Here is a 17703-nt window from a genome sequence, read left to right as displayed (position 1 = left end):
TCCATGATCAGATCTGGAGCAGATCACTAGACAACAGACCACTGTAGTGAGTGACAACTGAAACCAGTACTTACTGAGTGGTTTAAGGATGCTGCTGCTTGTCTCATCAGCATTTTCTACGTCTGATTTGTCGGAATAGTTCTCAGAGATTTTCTCCTTTTCTTTCTTTTCTTTGTGCCCAGGTCTTCTTCTATGACGCCTCCTTCTTCTATAGCTCTTCGGCACATGGACCCCAATGTAAATAGTGTGATGACCTAGGGAACACAAAACCAGCAAATATTAACTTCGACTGCACATAGTTTTTGCATTGCTGGCCAGTACAGTTCATGCTACATTTCAGTCAAATAAGCAAGTGAAGCATCTTTCTTCACTGGCCTAACATTAATGAGTAGTATTTTTCTTGTCTCCAAATGTGAGCTAGGACCTCTTTAGCTACCATTTAGAAAAGTATTTTTTTCTACAATCATTTCTGAGAGTGCATGCCGGTGCAGACTCTGATAATTATTCTGTACTTGTGACTCATTTGAAAATAAAAATTAAAACCACAGAAGGCCATCATACTCATTTTGCAATATTGAACACAGTGCTCTCCAAAAACATTCTACGTTACTTTTTCCATTCACTTTACCAAATACGCTGGCTGGATTTAACACCTACCTTGTGAAAACTGATTCAGCTTAATGGAAGAGTTTAGAGCAACAAAATTTAGATCACTTGACTATGTAGTCCATTGTATAACAAGTGTCAAAATATCATTAGGGTATTATTATAACACAACAGATGAGGAAGGACTAACATAAGCTACTGTAAACTTCTAAGTACCTGACACTTTCCAAAACATAAATTAAGTAATCAGAGTGTCAAATCATATGTTGACTGTAAACACAAAGTATGCCTTTTCCCTTTCATATAGGCTTACATTTCAAACTAAAGCACTTAAACTACATTTGCCAATTCTTGTGTCTTCTTGATGAGTTTGAGAAAAATGTTTTATTTTCAGAGATTTCTGCACATCTACCAGCTTAGGGTAAGTATCTCTCCTTGTGCTTGTAGAAAGCATTTATATGTCTTTTTCTGTGCCCAAATAATTCAGATATCTTACTGCAAGCTTTAAAAACAGCTCCTTCAGATTTAACTCTTGATAAATCACCGCTGTATTCTATGCTTTTGACCAAATTTGGTTTTCCCACTCACGTCTCAGCACAGCTAAGCAGAGAGTTTAAGATAAACACACATGCCCTATTACTGACTGAAGTACATTTATCTGAATGAATGAGCCACAAATGCACGTAAGAACAAATGTATTCATCTGTAGGCACAGCCATTTGCTTCTGGTCACAGCAGAGCGTTCCTGCAGAGCTGTTACCTCCACAGAGTCACTGTCTCTGTCACCTCCCATACATCTATTCTTAGCATCTGCTTACACCTTGCATGAATGCATGGCTATTAAAACCCCCTGAGAGCCAGATGGCACATTCAAGAGAAGGCAGAGGCTACGCTTTTGGAGAACTGTGCTCCATCGTAAAGCACTGTCCCAGCCCAAGTTGTGTGGTGGTTGCCTCCCCAGAGAGAGGGGAGACCCTCCCAAACTGCAGCCTTCAGACCCCAGCCTCCATGACTGCTGTGGCTTTGAGACAAGAGACGCCTCGGTCCTGACTCCACGACCTACAGGTATCTGTCACAGAAGACATTCAGCCAAAAGACTCTCTTGAAACGCAGTCCACATCATGAAATCACATCACTCCTGAAACCACAGGAACTTCTGTCAAATGAGTGGGCACCCAACTAGATGATGGCAATGGCATCTGAAGCCAGATGAGACATGCTTCTGTGTTACCAGACACATATCTCTGCAACACTTCTCTGTTCAGCTCAGTCCACCTCTCCCTTCTACAGCAGCCATACTCCCATTTGCTCAGGAACAAGAATTAAGTCAAGCAAGTAACAAAAGTCAGGCTTCACTTGATAAAACAGTCATGTACTTGAGAACACTAGAGAGAAAACTTGCCCTTGCCACCAACCCATCTCCACCGATTTCCCCTCATTACAGAGTACCAATTGGTCTTTCCTTTCACCTTTAGCAGCATTACAAGGTTCCAGATGAACCACCTCTTCACAAGGCATGGGAAGCTGCTCTGGAAATGTCAGCACAACAGTAAAGCCGGAGTCTGCAGCCACCAGTTAACTTCACCGCTAAAGATGCACCTCTAATCCCTCATGATGATAAATCCAATCTTTTGACACTGAACCACCAAAAATTTAGGCACAAAATACCCTACTGAAAAAATAAGAAACTGACTTTTCAATGAAAAACTGCATTTTCAATTTCAAATTCCACACACTCTTGAGGCCAGCTGTGAAGTCTGGAGAGTCTTTCACCTTTTTTGCATATGAATTTTCATACTGAAAGCAACCCAGATCTTTTAAAAAGTTGCTTGACCAGAGTGGCCCTCCTTGATAGCAACTTTAAAATAGCTAGCTGAGTTCCCCGAGGGCTTTGCAAATATTGGAATGATGAGCTGTATGCAAGGATGGGGCCAGAAGCTTATGAAAATAGCTCATGTCCTACGTATAATACACTGTCCCTCATACCCATCTACATACATACTCTACAGCCCAGCAAGACTACTGGCATACACAGATCTCCAGGAGTAGCTCCTCTGAAAAGCAGTCATGAAGGACAAATTAGAAATATTAAATGTTGAATTGTTGAATTACTTAAGCATAAAAAAACATCTGAAAAAGGCTTCTTAAATACTACATTCTGAATCCTCAAAAGGCCAATAAAAGAAAAATAAAATTCTCCAATACTATTACTTGAAAAAATATGTTCATCCCCAGACTGGCACTAAGTGTGTTACATTTTGGCTCCAAAGTAATTTGTTATGTGGAAATTGTAGTAGAAAGCAGAGGCTTATAAAGCAATTCCCTTCTCACTCACAGATGATGATGGTGCAACAGGGCCTGTGATGGTCCTGAAATGGATCACATCATCATTCTGGTGGCTAGAGTGCTACAGCAAGCTCAAGTTTATGTACTAGTGGTAACTATGCACACTAAAGATCACACTAAATAAATAAGTAAAACAGATATACAAATATATGTCCATGTTACCAAGATAGAAACTAACAGCTATGAAGAGTTAGTGAAAATCTCTCCGAGTGAAGTACAGTTATTTTTTAGGCAGTATCATCTAGGCTGAGGTATTGGAAGTTCTGCTGCTGCCGGGCACCAAAAGCCGTACAACTGCTGGGTACAGTATCAGACACTAATAACTTGCCATCTCAGGGAGCATGACAAAAAAAGAAACAGAAATCCAGGGTTGAGCAAGGTCCAAAATCAGGCAGCACACCAGTGACAGAAAAAAAGGGACGCGCATCTGCTGCCTGTAGCTCAGTGTGCCAGCACTGCGATCTTGGCGAAAGGGGCTCACATCACAGAAAGAATAGGCAGAGCCACAACACCAAAGTTAGGGACATCTGCAGCAAGACCTTACAGATCAACACCTGATTTAGCTCTAGCATGTCAAAAGGAAACCAGGAAAGCTATTGCAGCCACTGGAGACATCAGCTTTAACACAGCAGATGGCATAAACTCTGCATAAGGACAGAGAAATCTGAGCACAAGCAGGAGCTGTAGGGCAGGGGTGGCCCCAAGATAGTGGTAGCTGTTCCCAATGAATTCTGGCAGTCAAGACCGCATCCAAAAGCCAGACGCAAAAGGATGGAGCTATTCCAGTATCTCTATTAAAACAATGTCCTCCTTTGAATCACCTCAATTCTGTGGTCAGCTTGATAATAGAAACACATCATAGTAAGCCTGTAGTCTTAATACTTTAATATGCTGCCAACAGAACTGGACAGTCTCTGTAATCTTTTGACCACATGGGCACTGTACAGATTTTGGTAATATGAAACTAAGTTGTATATACTCAGGCAAGCATCTGCATTAACTTAGCTGCTTTTCCCTATTCTGCAAAGGAGAGACTTAATGTTGCTTTTTGCCTTCCCCTCCTCAAGTCTGTTCAGGGACGCCAAGCAAGACATTTTTCTTTTCTGCGTACTTGAAGCGCTTGGCATCTGTTTATATTGTTGCAAATGCTGAGATAAACTTTTAGGCTCCCTTCCCAAAGCGCCTGGAAGGAAACAATTGACACATACTCTCAATGCACTGGGTTTCTGAGACACTTCCTACTCACCAGGGTAACAGAGCCTTTCCCATGAGAACCATTGACTACAAATGGTAATGCCTGATAAATTTAACGTGACACACATGCACCATGCTATTATCCTATGGCTTGGTGGAGGATGGGAAGCACAGAGCCAAGTGTTAAACTCCTCCTGGTAATCCAGATCCCACTCAGCTGTAACTTTCTTTTGCACACCTGATACGGGCCAATTGCCAGTTTCCTCCTGTGGCCCCTACAGCATTCACAACCTTTTCTGGGGCCTGCTCCCGTAGTCCTCTCCCAGGAAGATGATTAGCCTCTATGTGCACCTCATTAATTTTTAGAGCTGTTTTGGTTGACCAGAGGCATTTATTTCACAAGAGTAAAACCCATTGGTAAGATGCACAGCAGGACCTACAGGTCAATGTGGCACCTTTTCTCTTCTAAGGGACAGTGGTGGGTAGTGGCTCCCTTGAACTTTCACCTGCTGTAGCTAAAACTTTTGAAGTTAGTTTCTTGTGCCTGAGGGAGAAACTTTACTATGTACCAAATCCAGAGCAAAATCATTTCATCTGATTATTAATAGAGCAAGAAGTAATCATCATCAGAGAGGTATTTTTCCCCTGGAAAAATGTTGGTTGAAATGACATCTTTTGCTTTACTGAGAGCTATTAAAGAATAGTAGCTCATGATTCAGAGTCCAAATTTAGAGTTTGGGCACAGGAGACTCCCTGAGTCAGTTTTAACAGTGAAAATCCCCTCATGTATTATCAAATTTAAGTTCTGTAAAACACAGCATTCCCTCCCTGCCTGCAAGAATATCTGTTCATCTCTTGTCTCCATCCTGGCCGAGCATGATCTTGTTGACGGCCCGGGGAATGAAACTGTCAAAATCCCAAGCTCCGCACACCACACAAACTCAGCATACTGGCCCCAGCAGCGCTCAGGCGGCACATGTGAAAGCAAGCAGCTCCAGATACCCTGCCTCAATCAGCCAGGCCCCCAAGCACACCACCTCAGTACAATGCCATGCTATGTCTTTTCTGAGTTATTCCATTTAAGGAGATGTGAGGGTTAAAGAAATGTAAACATAGGAAATAAAAAAAGTGTACTGAAAAATATAAACAGTAAGTAATCTGCAGGCTTGAAAGTTGTCTGACCTGGTAAAGATTCAGCCACCCCTTAGTTCCTTGTGTGTGTTTATGTAGCCAAATCTGTGGCTACAAGATTAGCACAGTCTGATCACCATAGACACAGTCCAGGTCTCCTTTCAGGAGCTCACTCCCCATCACCTGCTGAGGTTTACAGAAAGCTTCACAGGAGTTTTGCAGTAGGAAAAGCCAGGACCTGCATCAAACACACCAGGTTCCTATACCTATATACCCATAATTCTGTCTAGGTGTTTTTGCAGCTGGTGTGGCACAAAGCTGGAAGCAAATCTGCACTGTCTGTCAGTGGGGATCCTTTTCTGTTCAAGAAAGAAAGGATGGCAGTCATCTAGAGACCAAAAGGCAGTATGTACATACAATGCCCGCACCAAGCAGCTGTCCAGTCCACTGCTAAGCGAGGGGGGCAGCAGCTGTGAAAGAACCAGGACAAGCCAAAGAGCTGGTTAAACATACATGATGAAGAGACCTGGGGATCTGCCTGCATGGGACATGTGCTGGGAGTCAGGAACTACCCACTCTGTGCAACCATGTCAGTCCCAAATTGGATGTCCTAAGGTCTGTGAAGCACAAGCCATCTATACTGTTCAAAACACATGGATATATATACATGCTACAGGCAGCAAATCACCAAAAAAAAAAAAAAAGAGAGAGAGAGAAATGCACAAGTGTTGTCTCCCAAACTAGTTCTGGAACCATATTTGCCTTCAAGAGCATTACCACTTCCTACCATGAGCATTACTACTTCCTACCATGCCCTTGGTAAGAAACCAGTTCATCCCAGAAGAATCATACAGAAGAGACCCGAGGCATCTATGGAGAGTTGCAGAGCTCAGATTTCTCACAAAGTTTGAATTTAGGTGATTTGGGGGAGCTTCACCCTACAACAGTCTTTCCACAAAGCCTTTTGTATTGTGTATTTCAACACATACATGTAATAGATTATCAGTGGCCGTAGTAGTAATCCACATGTAGGGTACTAGCAGAAAAAGTGTGTTACAGGGAATGCAAACCGAAATCACAGCCTTAGCGGGAGGGAAAATAAAAATAAAGGTAAATCAGCAGACATGATTAGATTATCCAAGAGTGGTGACACCTTTTGTGCCTGAGATCTCTGCATTCATCCAGACACTGAGCTGAATCTAGAGCTTTCTGTAATCCTAGTGCATGACCAAGTGCAGGCTTTAAACCTGACACTACCCAAGACTGAAATTATTTTTTCATTCCAGATATCTACAGCCAAATGAACAAGCAGAAAGAGATCACTTTATGATCCTCTCCATTTTTAAGCACTAACTTTTTTTAAGGAAATGGTGACAGCATGACGACTTTTGCTTAGAAAGAAAAACAAAACTTGGTCATTTGAAGAAAGAAGCTGAAAGTCACAGGATCAAAGGATAAAGTCTGTCTGGTGCCTAATATCTAAGAAGGAATCCCTTCCACATGATCAGGGTTGTTGAGACAGAACCTGGTCAGACTAGCCCATAAAGAATCTCAGACTTGCACCTTAGAAGAAAACAAGATCAAAACCTAACATTAAAAATCTATAAAGCAGTGAAAATGAGCTGAGTATTAGCAGTTTTCATGGGGCGCTTGTTTTCACTTTCAAGGTGCCTTTCCAAAGAACCGGGAGAATCACGTTAAACCCCATAAAGCTTGAACAGGCTCTTGTGGTTACAATCGACATGTCTACACAGCCAACCTCTTGTCCACAAGCTCTGGCCACTTGCGCCTCCAGCACTGGGCAGCCACCTGTACTCAGGCTCTCAAAGAGGACAGGGAAAGAAGGCCACGCGAATGAAGGGCTTTGCTCCGGATGCCCCAGTCATTTTACTTTGGGGCATGACTGACATACAAAGACGACACATGCAGGCAAAGATGTGCCCTTCTCTGCCCGTTTCCATAGCCTACCTATAGGTCTCATACCCAGATGGAAGTGAAACACAGCATACCCCCAGGCAGGAAAGCTTTACTTAATGATGTGGCTTCCTATGGCTTTCACTCCTACCGCTAACGAGCTGCTAACTTCGCGAAAACTTGCTCCCTAGCCATTTCTGACATTCGGGAATCTGCACCTACCACTGCTCCAAAGTCACAGGGGATGCAGCCCCGCTACGTGCTTCATCAGCAGAAGATGGTACGGCACACTTTGTGGCCAAGAAGGTGACGGTGTACTGCCAAGCACACAGCCAGACGTGACACTAGCCAACGCACCGCTGGGATTGCGGCCAGGCTAGCGCAACTTTTGGCGGCTGCTTTTCAAACTTGGGGTGGCAGCAGAAGGGTACTTCTCGTTTTGTGTGAGAATCAAAGGAAAACAAAAGACATAAAAAGCTGATGGCCCAGAAGGACAAATAAATCACTGAGATGATCCATTTTACAGGGGAGATACTAAAAGTAGCACTAAGCAAGTCCAAAACTAAGCCCTGCTTAGTTTCAAATCAGCTCAAGAAATAAGAACAAAAGGCCACGCCATCACGTGTCAAGTGCACTTAACCCTACCTGATTTTAAAGAGGTTGTAGGTGCTGGTGCTAGCAGAGGAGTAAGGTGCAGGCCCCTCCATCCCGACCAACTCCACCAGCCAGGACACGGCTGTGGCTCTGCACACCCAGGTGCACATAACACTCCGGTTCAGAGAACCGTTCGCACCAGCAGAACAGAAATGACTCTCCCAGTCCTTCCTACGCAGGCATCATACCGCACCTAAAAAGTTCCCAGGAGCGATCTGGAAGAGCATTAATTTCCAACACAGATGGAAACAGAGGCCACAAAACCAACAGGCAAACAGGTCTATTTTCAATGATACACTAGGAAGATGCAAATTCGGGTTAGGGGAAGAGACATGGAAATTCACAAGAGCTGTCAGTGAACGTGGCTGGTTCATGCACTAGAAACAAGGAACGTGATGATTGCCCCTAGCACTATGTAAGACCTAAGTACTATTCTCATTAATGCACATGAACACAGATAGTGAAACTCAAGAGAATAAAACCAAACCATAACCAATCCTCTTGACAGGCTGACCAGGCATACTCCCAGGCTCACCACTCCATTCCCACAGGGTTTTCAGAACATCCTGATATTCAAGTGACTGTATTTTCCAAGTGAATAAAAACTTATAGATGAGGTAAACAGCAGAAGAATTCATTCATTGAGCATTTCACTGAAGTCTGGGTGAAATCTAAACAAGTTTACATACCAGTTGGAGATAAATCAGATCCAAATCCCTCCTGTTCCCCACATCAAAATAGCCCCATCAAGCAGCAGGGCCACAGAAAAGATGTGTTTCTCTCCAAAGAGAGGGCAGCCCACACAACTGGAACAGACTTTTGTGTCACAGTGATGATTTTATTAGTGCAGAAACATGCATGTATGTCTTACAGTGGTGACACTGGGGCACAAAATTACTTCTCTGCAAAAAGAGATTCCCATGAAGAGAACCCAAGGTCTTTTGAGGGACTGAGCGCAGACTCCCACAGGACCAGCAATAACAGGTGGATGCCCAGAGTCGGACAAAGGATGCCAGGTAAGAGACTGGCTGGGAGAAGGAGAAGAAATCATGTCTGTATGTAAAAAAGTGGCACAAGTTTGTAACCAGGGAGCTGAAAAAAACGGATCAGGAAGGCCCTCAGGCATAAGGGCCTTTAAAACAACGGTAGTATGCAATAAACTAATTCTTATATGATATGTGGCAGCTGGCCAAAGAAAAGGATCAGTGTGAACCCATCAGGTGATGGGACCAAATACTTGTAAAAGGACAACCATAAGGTTGAGTAGGGGGTTCACAACCTAATAAAAGCCATCAGGAGAACAGCCTGGCAATGAGAGTTGCAGTAAAGAGCAAAAGAGAACACAGAGGTTCCAAGAGAGACAAAACCTAAGCTACTATGCAACTGATGGATGAAATAGGAAGGGACAAGATTAGAAACACCAGGGCCCTCTTCAATTCTGCCAACTCTGACAGAAGAGCCCCAAATTCATAGCTAAGATGAAAGTATTCAAGACAGGTCCCAGCATCAGCAATGAAGATGCAGTTACTTAATTGAGCAGGGGATTTGCCCAAAGGTCATTTTACATGTTTGTATTACTGCAGTCCACTAAAATCACTACAATGGGGGGAAAGCCAGCATATAAACCAGATTTTTTATTTTTTCTTCTTTTTACCATCAGGCTTCTAGAATTTCAGTATCTGCAAAAGGTCAGTTTAATCTTTATGTAAAGCGACCTCTGTAGTCTTTAAAAGGTTCCCACGTAACACCACTATAGTTAGCCAGAATGAAAGTCTGCCTAGCCATCTGTCTAAAGCTTGCACTTCTCCATTTCAAACAGATGCTTGCTACCCATCAGTGACCCAGACTTGAACTGCCCAATTCTTAACAGGATTCAGAGGCCACTCCAGCAAAGCATGTTTAAAAGGTGAGTTCGCACTGTGCCCTGAAGAACTGGATGGCTCTAACAGATGGAGCTCGCATAAAGTAAAGTCAAGAGTATCTAAACAGGAGAAGAAAATGAAAAAATGAAATTAGGTCTTCTTTTAACTACTTGAAGATCCTACAAACCCTGTTTTTTTAGAAGGAGCAGACCAAGTCAGTCACCAAAAACTACACTAGGTATTGCTAGGAAAGGATCAAAATGTGAAACCTAAAAGACACACGTTGATGACAGCTACAAGGTACTGTTCCATGACAAGAAAATATAAGGAAGCTGGCAATGAATTAACAGGTGGACATTGTTTAGACAGAACAAATAAACATGTGTTTGGAGTATTCTCACTGAGCTTTATATAAGCCATTGCGAGACTCTTACCCACAACCCCATAAGCTGCTTTTCTTTCTCTCTTCTTTGGAGTCGTGAGAGGTTACAGAAGCCACCAAACCTGTCCCACTGTGATATGATCTAATCTGTCCAGTACTGCTTGGATCCCATTAAAAGAAAAGGAAGACTTTAAAAACAAATGGCTCCGGCGAACAGGGCAGAGGAGGGGAGCCGTGCTAGACTGTCCCCTCCCAAAATGCCCCAAATGACCACCCCAAATAAGCTATCTTGGCTGAAAACCTTGACCTCATTTTCCATATTTCCATCTCATTAATTACAAAGACTTATTAAATGAATACCATTTAATGTGTATTCATTATCTGGTGTATTTAGCAATGTCAAGCTCATAGATGCAGGTTTTAGACCACCCTCCAAATATAAGTAAGAGCCATGGTATAACAAGTAAGGCATCCAAGTGCTGCCCCCATTTCAGAGAAAGAACCTCAAAACCTCTGTCTAGGTACCAGAGGTTGGCTGCTGCTTTACCACTTGCGCACAAGCAAAAAAAAAGGCATGCTGCTTAAATCTGCACTCCAAACTCTGAAGCAAACACCATGGTCCTTTTAGAGTCTGAACCTAATCACCACCAATGACTGCATGGAGTAGCACATTGTCCAAAGCCTGAAGAACAAACAGCAAAGGCTGAGCACAGGTTAGCAATAAAAACAAGAGACGTAACTGCAACGTGCCAGGCAGAGATCTACCTAAACCATCAGTCTGTGTCTTTGGGTTTGCAAAGTGCCAGGCATCTCACAGCCAGTCCTCATAACTGCCTTACTCTGCAGTACCATATCACAAGATAGAAAAACAGCTGCGATGCAAGCAAACCTTGATTCCAAGGCTGCAGTTATAATGAAACATATAGAGGCCGCAGTGCATTTTATGACAGGCAGACTGTCGCCAGAGCTGGGGTTGCTAGAAGGCAGGGCATGGCCAAGGAATGCCAACAACATGGTGCTCACCGGCAGAAGCCCCATTCACACAAAGGCCTCACCTGACACCTCTCCAGCAGCACAACACTTCCTTCAGGGAAGTGCCTGAGTTTCCTACATCCCTTCTCAGTCCCTTTTTACTGCTAATGAAGTTTTCCCAGCATCACACAACCAGATTAGGAGCATCACCCAAAGGGACAGGCCTTCACACAGGCTGAGACAATGACTGAACTAGCGTACAGACTGCACTTATTCTAGGAAGGTACAGAAACAGCCCTAGCATCCGTTTCCAGATTAACCCCAGCTCTGCTAGTTCTGGGTGCACAGATGAGAGGAAAGGACACTCCAGAGGTTCCCTAGCCACATGAAGGCTGTGACTGTTTGAGGTGGCCGAGCTTGAAGGATCCTGGCCCTGACTTGGGGTCAGGTATCTTCTACTTTCTGACTGAGTATCTTTCCCTACTTGCCAAGTGGGTTCTGTCATTTACCTTCACTATTCTTGATTTTTGGCATGGAGTACATCTCTTAAAAATTTGCCAATTCAGTGAACAGGCAAAAACCATGAAAGAGTTTGATAAATACAGCCAAACAGAGCCAACACTAGCATTACATGTTTTACAACTGCAACTGGGCCTTCCCAATACATTTCCTGTTACTTTTTATTTTTAAATGTCCCGGAAAAATTCTGAAAGGGTAATCAGCACAACTGGGGCTCACATCTGAAGACTGAGAAAAGGCTGTATTGGTTTTTCAACCTCCATCCTTAACTGTCATATCTACTATTAATGTACCTTTAAAAAGAGCTGTTGGGCAGAGGAAGGTATATACAATAGGTGGGAGAAGACAGTCAAACAAGCCTAAACACCACCGGGTGCACACTACCAAACTGCATGCACGCTGATGCTGGGCAGGATCTACAGAAACTGAAGCACAAAAGAAAAGAGGGCTTCAAAAGTGACCTTTGTAGAACTGTTATCATGAGCACACTGAGACAACAGAGGCCCATGCCCCTGGTCTGGACCTGCTGTGCACTGCCCAAGTGCCTCCTCTCTCTTGCTAGGGAACAGCAGCTTCAGGATGGCCCTGGTCACTGAAAACATCCACTCAGAGCAGTTGCTCCCATCAAAGGCTGGAAGGTACCATTTGAGGGCCACCCTTCTAATTAGCATGGCCCTCAGCAAAATTAGTTTCACCACCGGGTCAGAGGGCTACTGATTATTTCTAAACCAATCAGAGATGGGAAAAAGCCAGTCACTGTCAGAATGGTATGGAAACACCTTCCTTCACTGCCACGTACCTCACACTTGTAGCATGTGTCAGTGCAAACCTTATCATCGCTTAAAAGAAAACACAACCTTTCCTTCGCAACAGGCAAACCAAATCACATATTGACTCAGCTGTTCTTACATTTTCTCGACTTCTGTTGCGTACACAGCCAACTTATCACTACCTTATGTAAAGTCAGTTTATCATCATCAGAACTTAGATTGCAGTTTTCCTCACAGAGTTTGGAGTAGGTGGGCATCAACACCTTCTCACACAACCCCAGCAACTTTAAAGCTAATCCTGACAACAGCTGAAAGACACCTGCAATGACCAGAACCATATCCCATGCAGTGATGGGTGACATAAGCACACTCATAGATTTACTAGCATCAAGCTAACAAATGACTGAAAAGTGATATTATCTTAATGACAAAAATTTCTGCACAAACCACTTCATGAATGATTCATATTTCACAGACCTCACAGCATTTGTACTATTGATTTAATTAGTACACACAAAAAACACTCCCCACTTTTCCACAGGGATTTACCATATTATCAAAAGTCTGCAGCGAAGTCATAGCACTAGATCTTTTCATTTGTGACAAACCAGTTAATGGCATATTTCAGTATTCTGCAAAGTGTCATGGAGAATTAAAGCTGGAGAGAAGCTCATCTGAAATCTTTCATCCAGATACTTCAAAGTTGAGAAGATCCAAACTAACCGTCTTGATTTTACTAGCTGTGTGGGGCATCATTTAGGTCCCAGTCTGTGCCTGCCATTCCCAAGTTGTGCCAGCTGCTGTACAGAAAGAGAGCAAAAAGGCAGTGCCTGAGTCCTCATCGTTTTGCTTTTGCACAAGCAAAGCCTGACTCAGTTTTACCAAAGCAAAATACAGCCTACTCTGCCTCTGCAGATAATTTAAAGGTACCAAAGAATATTAATGAAGTACATTCTGTGTTGAGATTTTATCATACTGGGTTTTCTTAAATCATATTTATTTCAGAAGCAATTGAAAACTCTAACTGATATGAAACAGGTTTTCTGGTTATTTCTGTAAATGGAGAAGGTCTGCCTACCTTCACTAATCAAAAACTGAGGGTGGGGATGACAGAAGAAAACGAAAACAAAGTCTTCTTCTGCCTTCTTCTACCTTCTGCCTGCTGTTAATAAAAGTAAAGATTTTTCATAGTTATCTTTACCCTTTAAACCTCTCTCCCCATTGATCCAACCATCAAGTAATAATCTTAGGCTTATGTCATCACACAGCTTTCTACCAGCAAAGTGCAATGACACAACAGGGTCAAGAAGAGAAAGCAAGGAGGTGGAAGGTGTGGAGAGCAGTCAGCTAAAATGGAAAAAGGAGTTACAGCAAGTCATTACAAAATCCCTGGTTTAGGCTCTCTATGTAGTAAAAACCATACTGATAACAGGATCCAAGAAAAAGTTTCCACAGTAACAGCATTTTTTCCTGAATCCACTCCTGCAACAGTGGTATCTAAGAGATACTCTCAGACCTTTACTTTGCAAACGATTTGAAATGCAGGACAAAACACCTGACACGAGTGCCGGTCCCCGTCTCCTAAAAGGCAGCCAGAGTGGTCCTCAAGCCTTCCAGAAAGAGTTGTCAGACTTGAAATCAAGCATCCTCCACCCCACCGAGAAGTCAGGGCAGCAGTGAGCCTGGGGGAAGTTACGCTTCAAGAGCCAAGAATACCTTATCTCAAAGGATAAGGTGGAGCTTTACTTTTCCCCTCTTGCAAAATTGGCTATTAAGTAATCTGTTTATGTCACACATACCAGCACTCCTAACAGTGGCATTACAGCAATATGTCATTACCTTCAAGGAAAGGAACGTGCAGTGCTCTGAATGAATGGGAATGCTTTTCTCACACAGGAGGTTCAGCTTAGGGCAGTGCCTCTTCCTGATTTCCCTAAGAAAGCCTACATTTTTGCATTGGCTTTCCTTCCACAATCTGAACCTGACCCAGGCAGATCCCTTGGCTCACCAAGTCACATTTCTGGGCACTTATGTGCAATATCAGTGATGGCCAGCAAAGCAGCTCTTCATAACTAACACATACTGAATTAATAAATTGAGTCCTCTCACTGATAAAGACAGCATGGGGTGAGCTGGAATGGACTAATTTTTGAATGTCAACAGCTGATATCACCAAGAAAATAGCAACACATTCCAGCATAGGACCAGACTGAGGTCCCATCAGAGAAGCATTAACCAATCTCTGGAACCAGACCAAAGGGACACAGTTTTGTCAGGTATGTATGATTTCTATTAACATTACATTTACTGAGCAAGGGCACAACAGACAAGCTGAAAATGTCTCAACATCCCGACCAACCAAAAATGTCCATTCTTCCCCCTCCTTAAAAATCAAAGTCCTTCCCTCTCCCCCACACTGCTACATAATCACATTAGAGACATGGTAATTCAGAGTTGCTATCTCCATCTCACAGACATAACGCGAGGTCACCAGGTACCGATAAAATGACACCATGCTCCTTCTCTCTTCTTGCAAAGAACATGCAAAATAGGGATGCTCAAAATGACAACTTTAAAATTCTGTCTTCATCTGTTTGAAATCAAACCGATTCATGAGCAACAAAAGCAGCCTGCTTTCTAAGCACCTTATGTTTTGCAGTAGGGTTCTCCCATTCTCTCCTGCAGCTGGGGAATCCCCAAGTTCCACTGTCCTAATACCACACTGTCAGCTCTCTTCTCATAAAGGTTACAATTTACCTTTCCCTAGCAGAGAGAAAAGAAAACAATCTCTCCTCTGCTCAGTTTTTTTTTTTTTCCCTACAAGTTTAGTGAAACTAAGAGTAGCTTTGAAGAGCCTTCCTAAGAAATTTGGATTGATATTGACTACTAGGTGCAAAAAATTATGGAGATGAAAGAAAAGGCGAAAGACAGGTAAACAACTTTATATGTATGTTGTTTCCTCATGAAAGTAGGCTAAAAATAAAAATTATCAGAAAAATATAATACACCTGAAGGTAACAATTCCACTTGCTGTTACCTTATTCTACAGAGGGTAAAACTACTGTAAGCCTTTTAGAAAAGCAAGTTATAACCATACCATGAAAGTAGCTGAAGTGGTTCAGAGCTAACACCTTCAGGTCTCTAGATCTCTCCTGGTAACCACTCCCTTTGCAGTGCAGAAATCTAGCAGACTTAGAAGTATCTTCAACCTGATGTTTTAGCCTTTCCACTGGATCTTAAACTGAGAGAGGACAGATTTAGATTGGACATAAGGAAGAAATTCTTTCCTGTGAGGGTGGTGAGACACTGTCACAGGTTGCCCAGAGCAGCTGTGGCTGCCCCCTCCCTGGCAGTGTTCAAGGTCAGGTTGGATGGAGCTTTGAGCAACCTGGGCTGGTGGAAGGTGTCCCTGCCCACAGCAGGGTGGGTGGACAGTCTTTAAAAGGTCCCTTCAAACCCAAACCATTCTGTGGATCTACAAATCATTCCATACATGCAGACTATGACTGTACATGGGGTGGATATGTGTGTAGATACAAACATACACTAAGTGTACTTACATACAAGGCACATATGTGTGTAGAGAGTTAGATGTAGCTGATGACATTTAGGTTGGAAATCATTTAGGTTGGAAATCTTCCCCTCTAAAGCAAGTAAGATCTCTTCAAAGTCCCAAAGCCTTAAATGATTACTTGCACTGTAGTAATGCCCCAAATTTGCCAAGTACTATGAATTCAAGGCTGTCCCACACCAGAAGAGTGGCCGAGCAGCAACTCACCAACCACATCACACATGCACCATGACACTGACAGATGCTACGGTGTCAGCACTGGCCCCACCACAGAACAGATCCTTTTGTGATTTAGTGAGGTCATTCACAGGAGCCTGGTGAGAATCAAGGCACTGCATTTAGCACAAACAAGGGAATTAGCCAGTTACTCAGCTCCAAGTCTCTCCAGAGGCTCAGACAAGCAGCTACACTTCTCAAGAGGCCTGTCTTGTGTAATTAGAAATACTTGTTTCACCTCCTCTTCTTATTCCAGCGAGATGAACTGCAACTGGTCTGTTAGCCCAACTAAATCAAATGAGAATATCTGCATTGAAACAAGGAGATAAACACACCATATCTACAAATATTACTTAAAGATTAACCACAACCTTTTTCCCAGCACCGGCAGATAGTTAAAAGAACACTCCCACACTGCTCTTCAAAAACCAACAATTTGTTTTATATTCCCAGAGAATCACACATGGGCAATACACACCACAACAGCACGTGGCAACATTTAAGACAGTAAAATCTAAGAAATGTTCTCCCTCTCTCCCCTCTCAAATGTTTCTGCTGGGCCAAAGTATTAATTATTCTACAAGCAAAAGGCTAATACAAAACCCCTGTCATTCTGACCCTGCAGACAGCAAATGGCCTAATGAAACTCAACATGATTATTTATAGGTACTAAGCACAGATTACTTCATACAAGAGAGGAAGAAAACACAGGCTTTTTCATGGAAATGACTGGTTTGACTTGCTGGAAGTGTTCTAATTTATCTTTCTGGAGATTATTTTTTCATACTGCTCGATTCTTTACCGTCCATTACCAGTGACAATGACATGGCTGTAACCCTGCACCTTTCAAAACATTTTAAACAAAAAAGCCACAAGCATTTGCTTGCAAATAAAGAAATTAGAATAAAATTGACCTAAGTCAAGAGGGGAAGGATAGGACTGTGAGGTAAAATGCTTGACTCCTTTCCCTTCTAGGTAGAGTACGTACTCTATCATCTTTTCCTCCTTCTCCCCTACTAGTTCATCAAGCACACAGTCAACGGATTCTCATAAAATGAGAAAAAGATAATTTGCTGCAAATAATTCATTCCTATCAGCTTAATAATTTTCCACAAACAAGCTTCAACTAAACTCCTTTAAATTCCTTTTACCTTTAGGATTTCACAACATTTTTAGCTAGAGACAATATAAAAACACTTGCAAAGAAGTCTACTCTTTTCCTAAAAAATGAGGAAATTGCTCTGTTAAAAAAGTTCCTCTTTAAGGGAAAAAACTTTCTCTTTATGCCTCTTAAACTAAAAGGATAACCCAGTCAAACATCCACTTGCTGCCTTATGTCCATCCCTGACACTCAGTGAAACTGCTGTTTTTTCCAGTTCATTTCTCCATCTGCAGCACCTACCACCACATTCCAGCACTTCCAAGTGCAGTGATGATATGCAAGTGTTGCCAAAACTATATTCATAGAGGAAAGGAAAACAAAATAACCCAAATTTCACAGCCACTATGCAAGACACAGCAAACACAACTTTGTGGGAAGTGGAAATGTGTGCAGCACCGTATGAC

The 17703-nt window shown here is 42.7% G+C and overlaps 1 protein-coding gene across 11 annotated transcripts in view; it reads right to left on the bottom strand.

Moving 5' to 3' along the window:
- Window positions 1–17703, bottom strand: part of SLC4A4 (solute carrier family 4 member 4) — a 230632-nt gene that overhangs the window by 141203 nt on the left and 71726 nt on the right. For all 11 annotated transcript variants that reach the window (XM_026847425.1, XM_026847427.1, XM_026847426.1 and 8 more), the window contains one exon: window positions 75–254. In XM_026847425.1, coding sequence (XP_026703226.1) covers window positions 75–254 — 180 coding nt within the window. The remainder of the gene's footprint in view (window positions 1–74; window positions 255–17703) is intronic.

The sequence above is a fragment of the Athene cunicularia genome (genome assembly GCF_003259725.1).
Source record: "Athene cunicularia isolate RWA chromosome 4 unlocalized genomic scaffold, athCun1 chr4_part2, whole genome shotgun sequence".
NCBI classification, from domain to species: Eukaryota; Metazoa; Chordata; class Aves; order Strigiformes; family Strigidae; genus Athene; species Athene cunicularia.
This window is presented reverse-complemented; position numbering and strand designations above follow the sequence as displayed.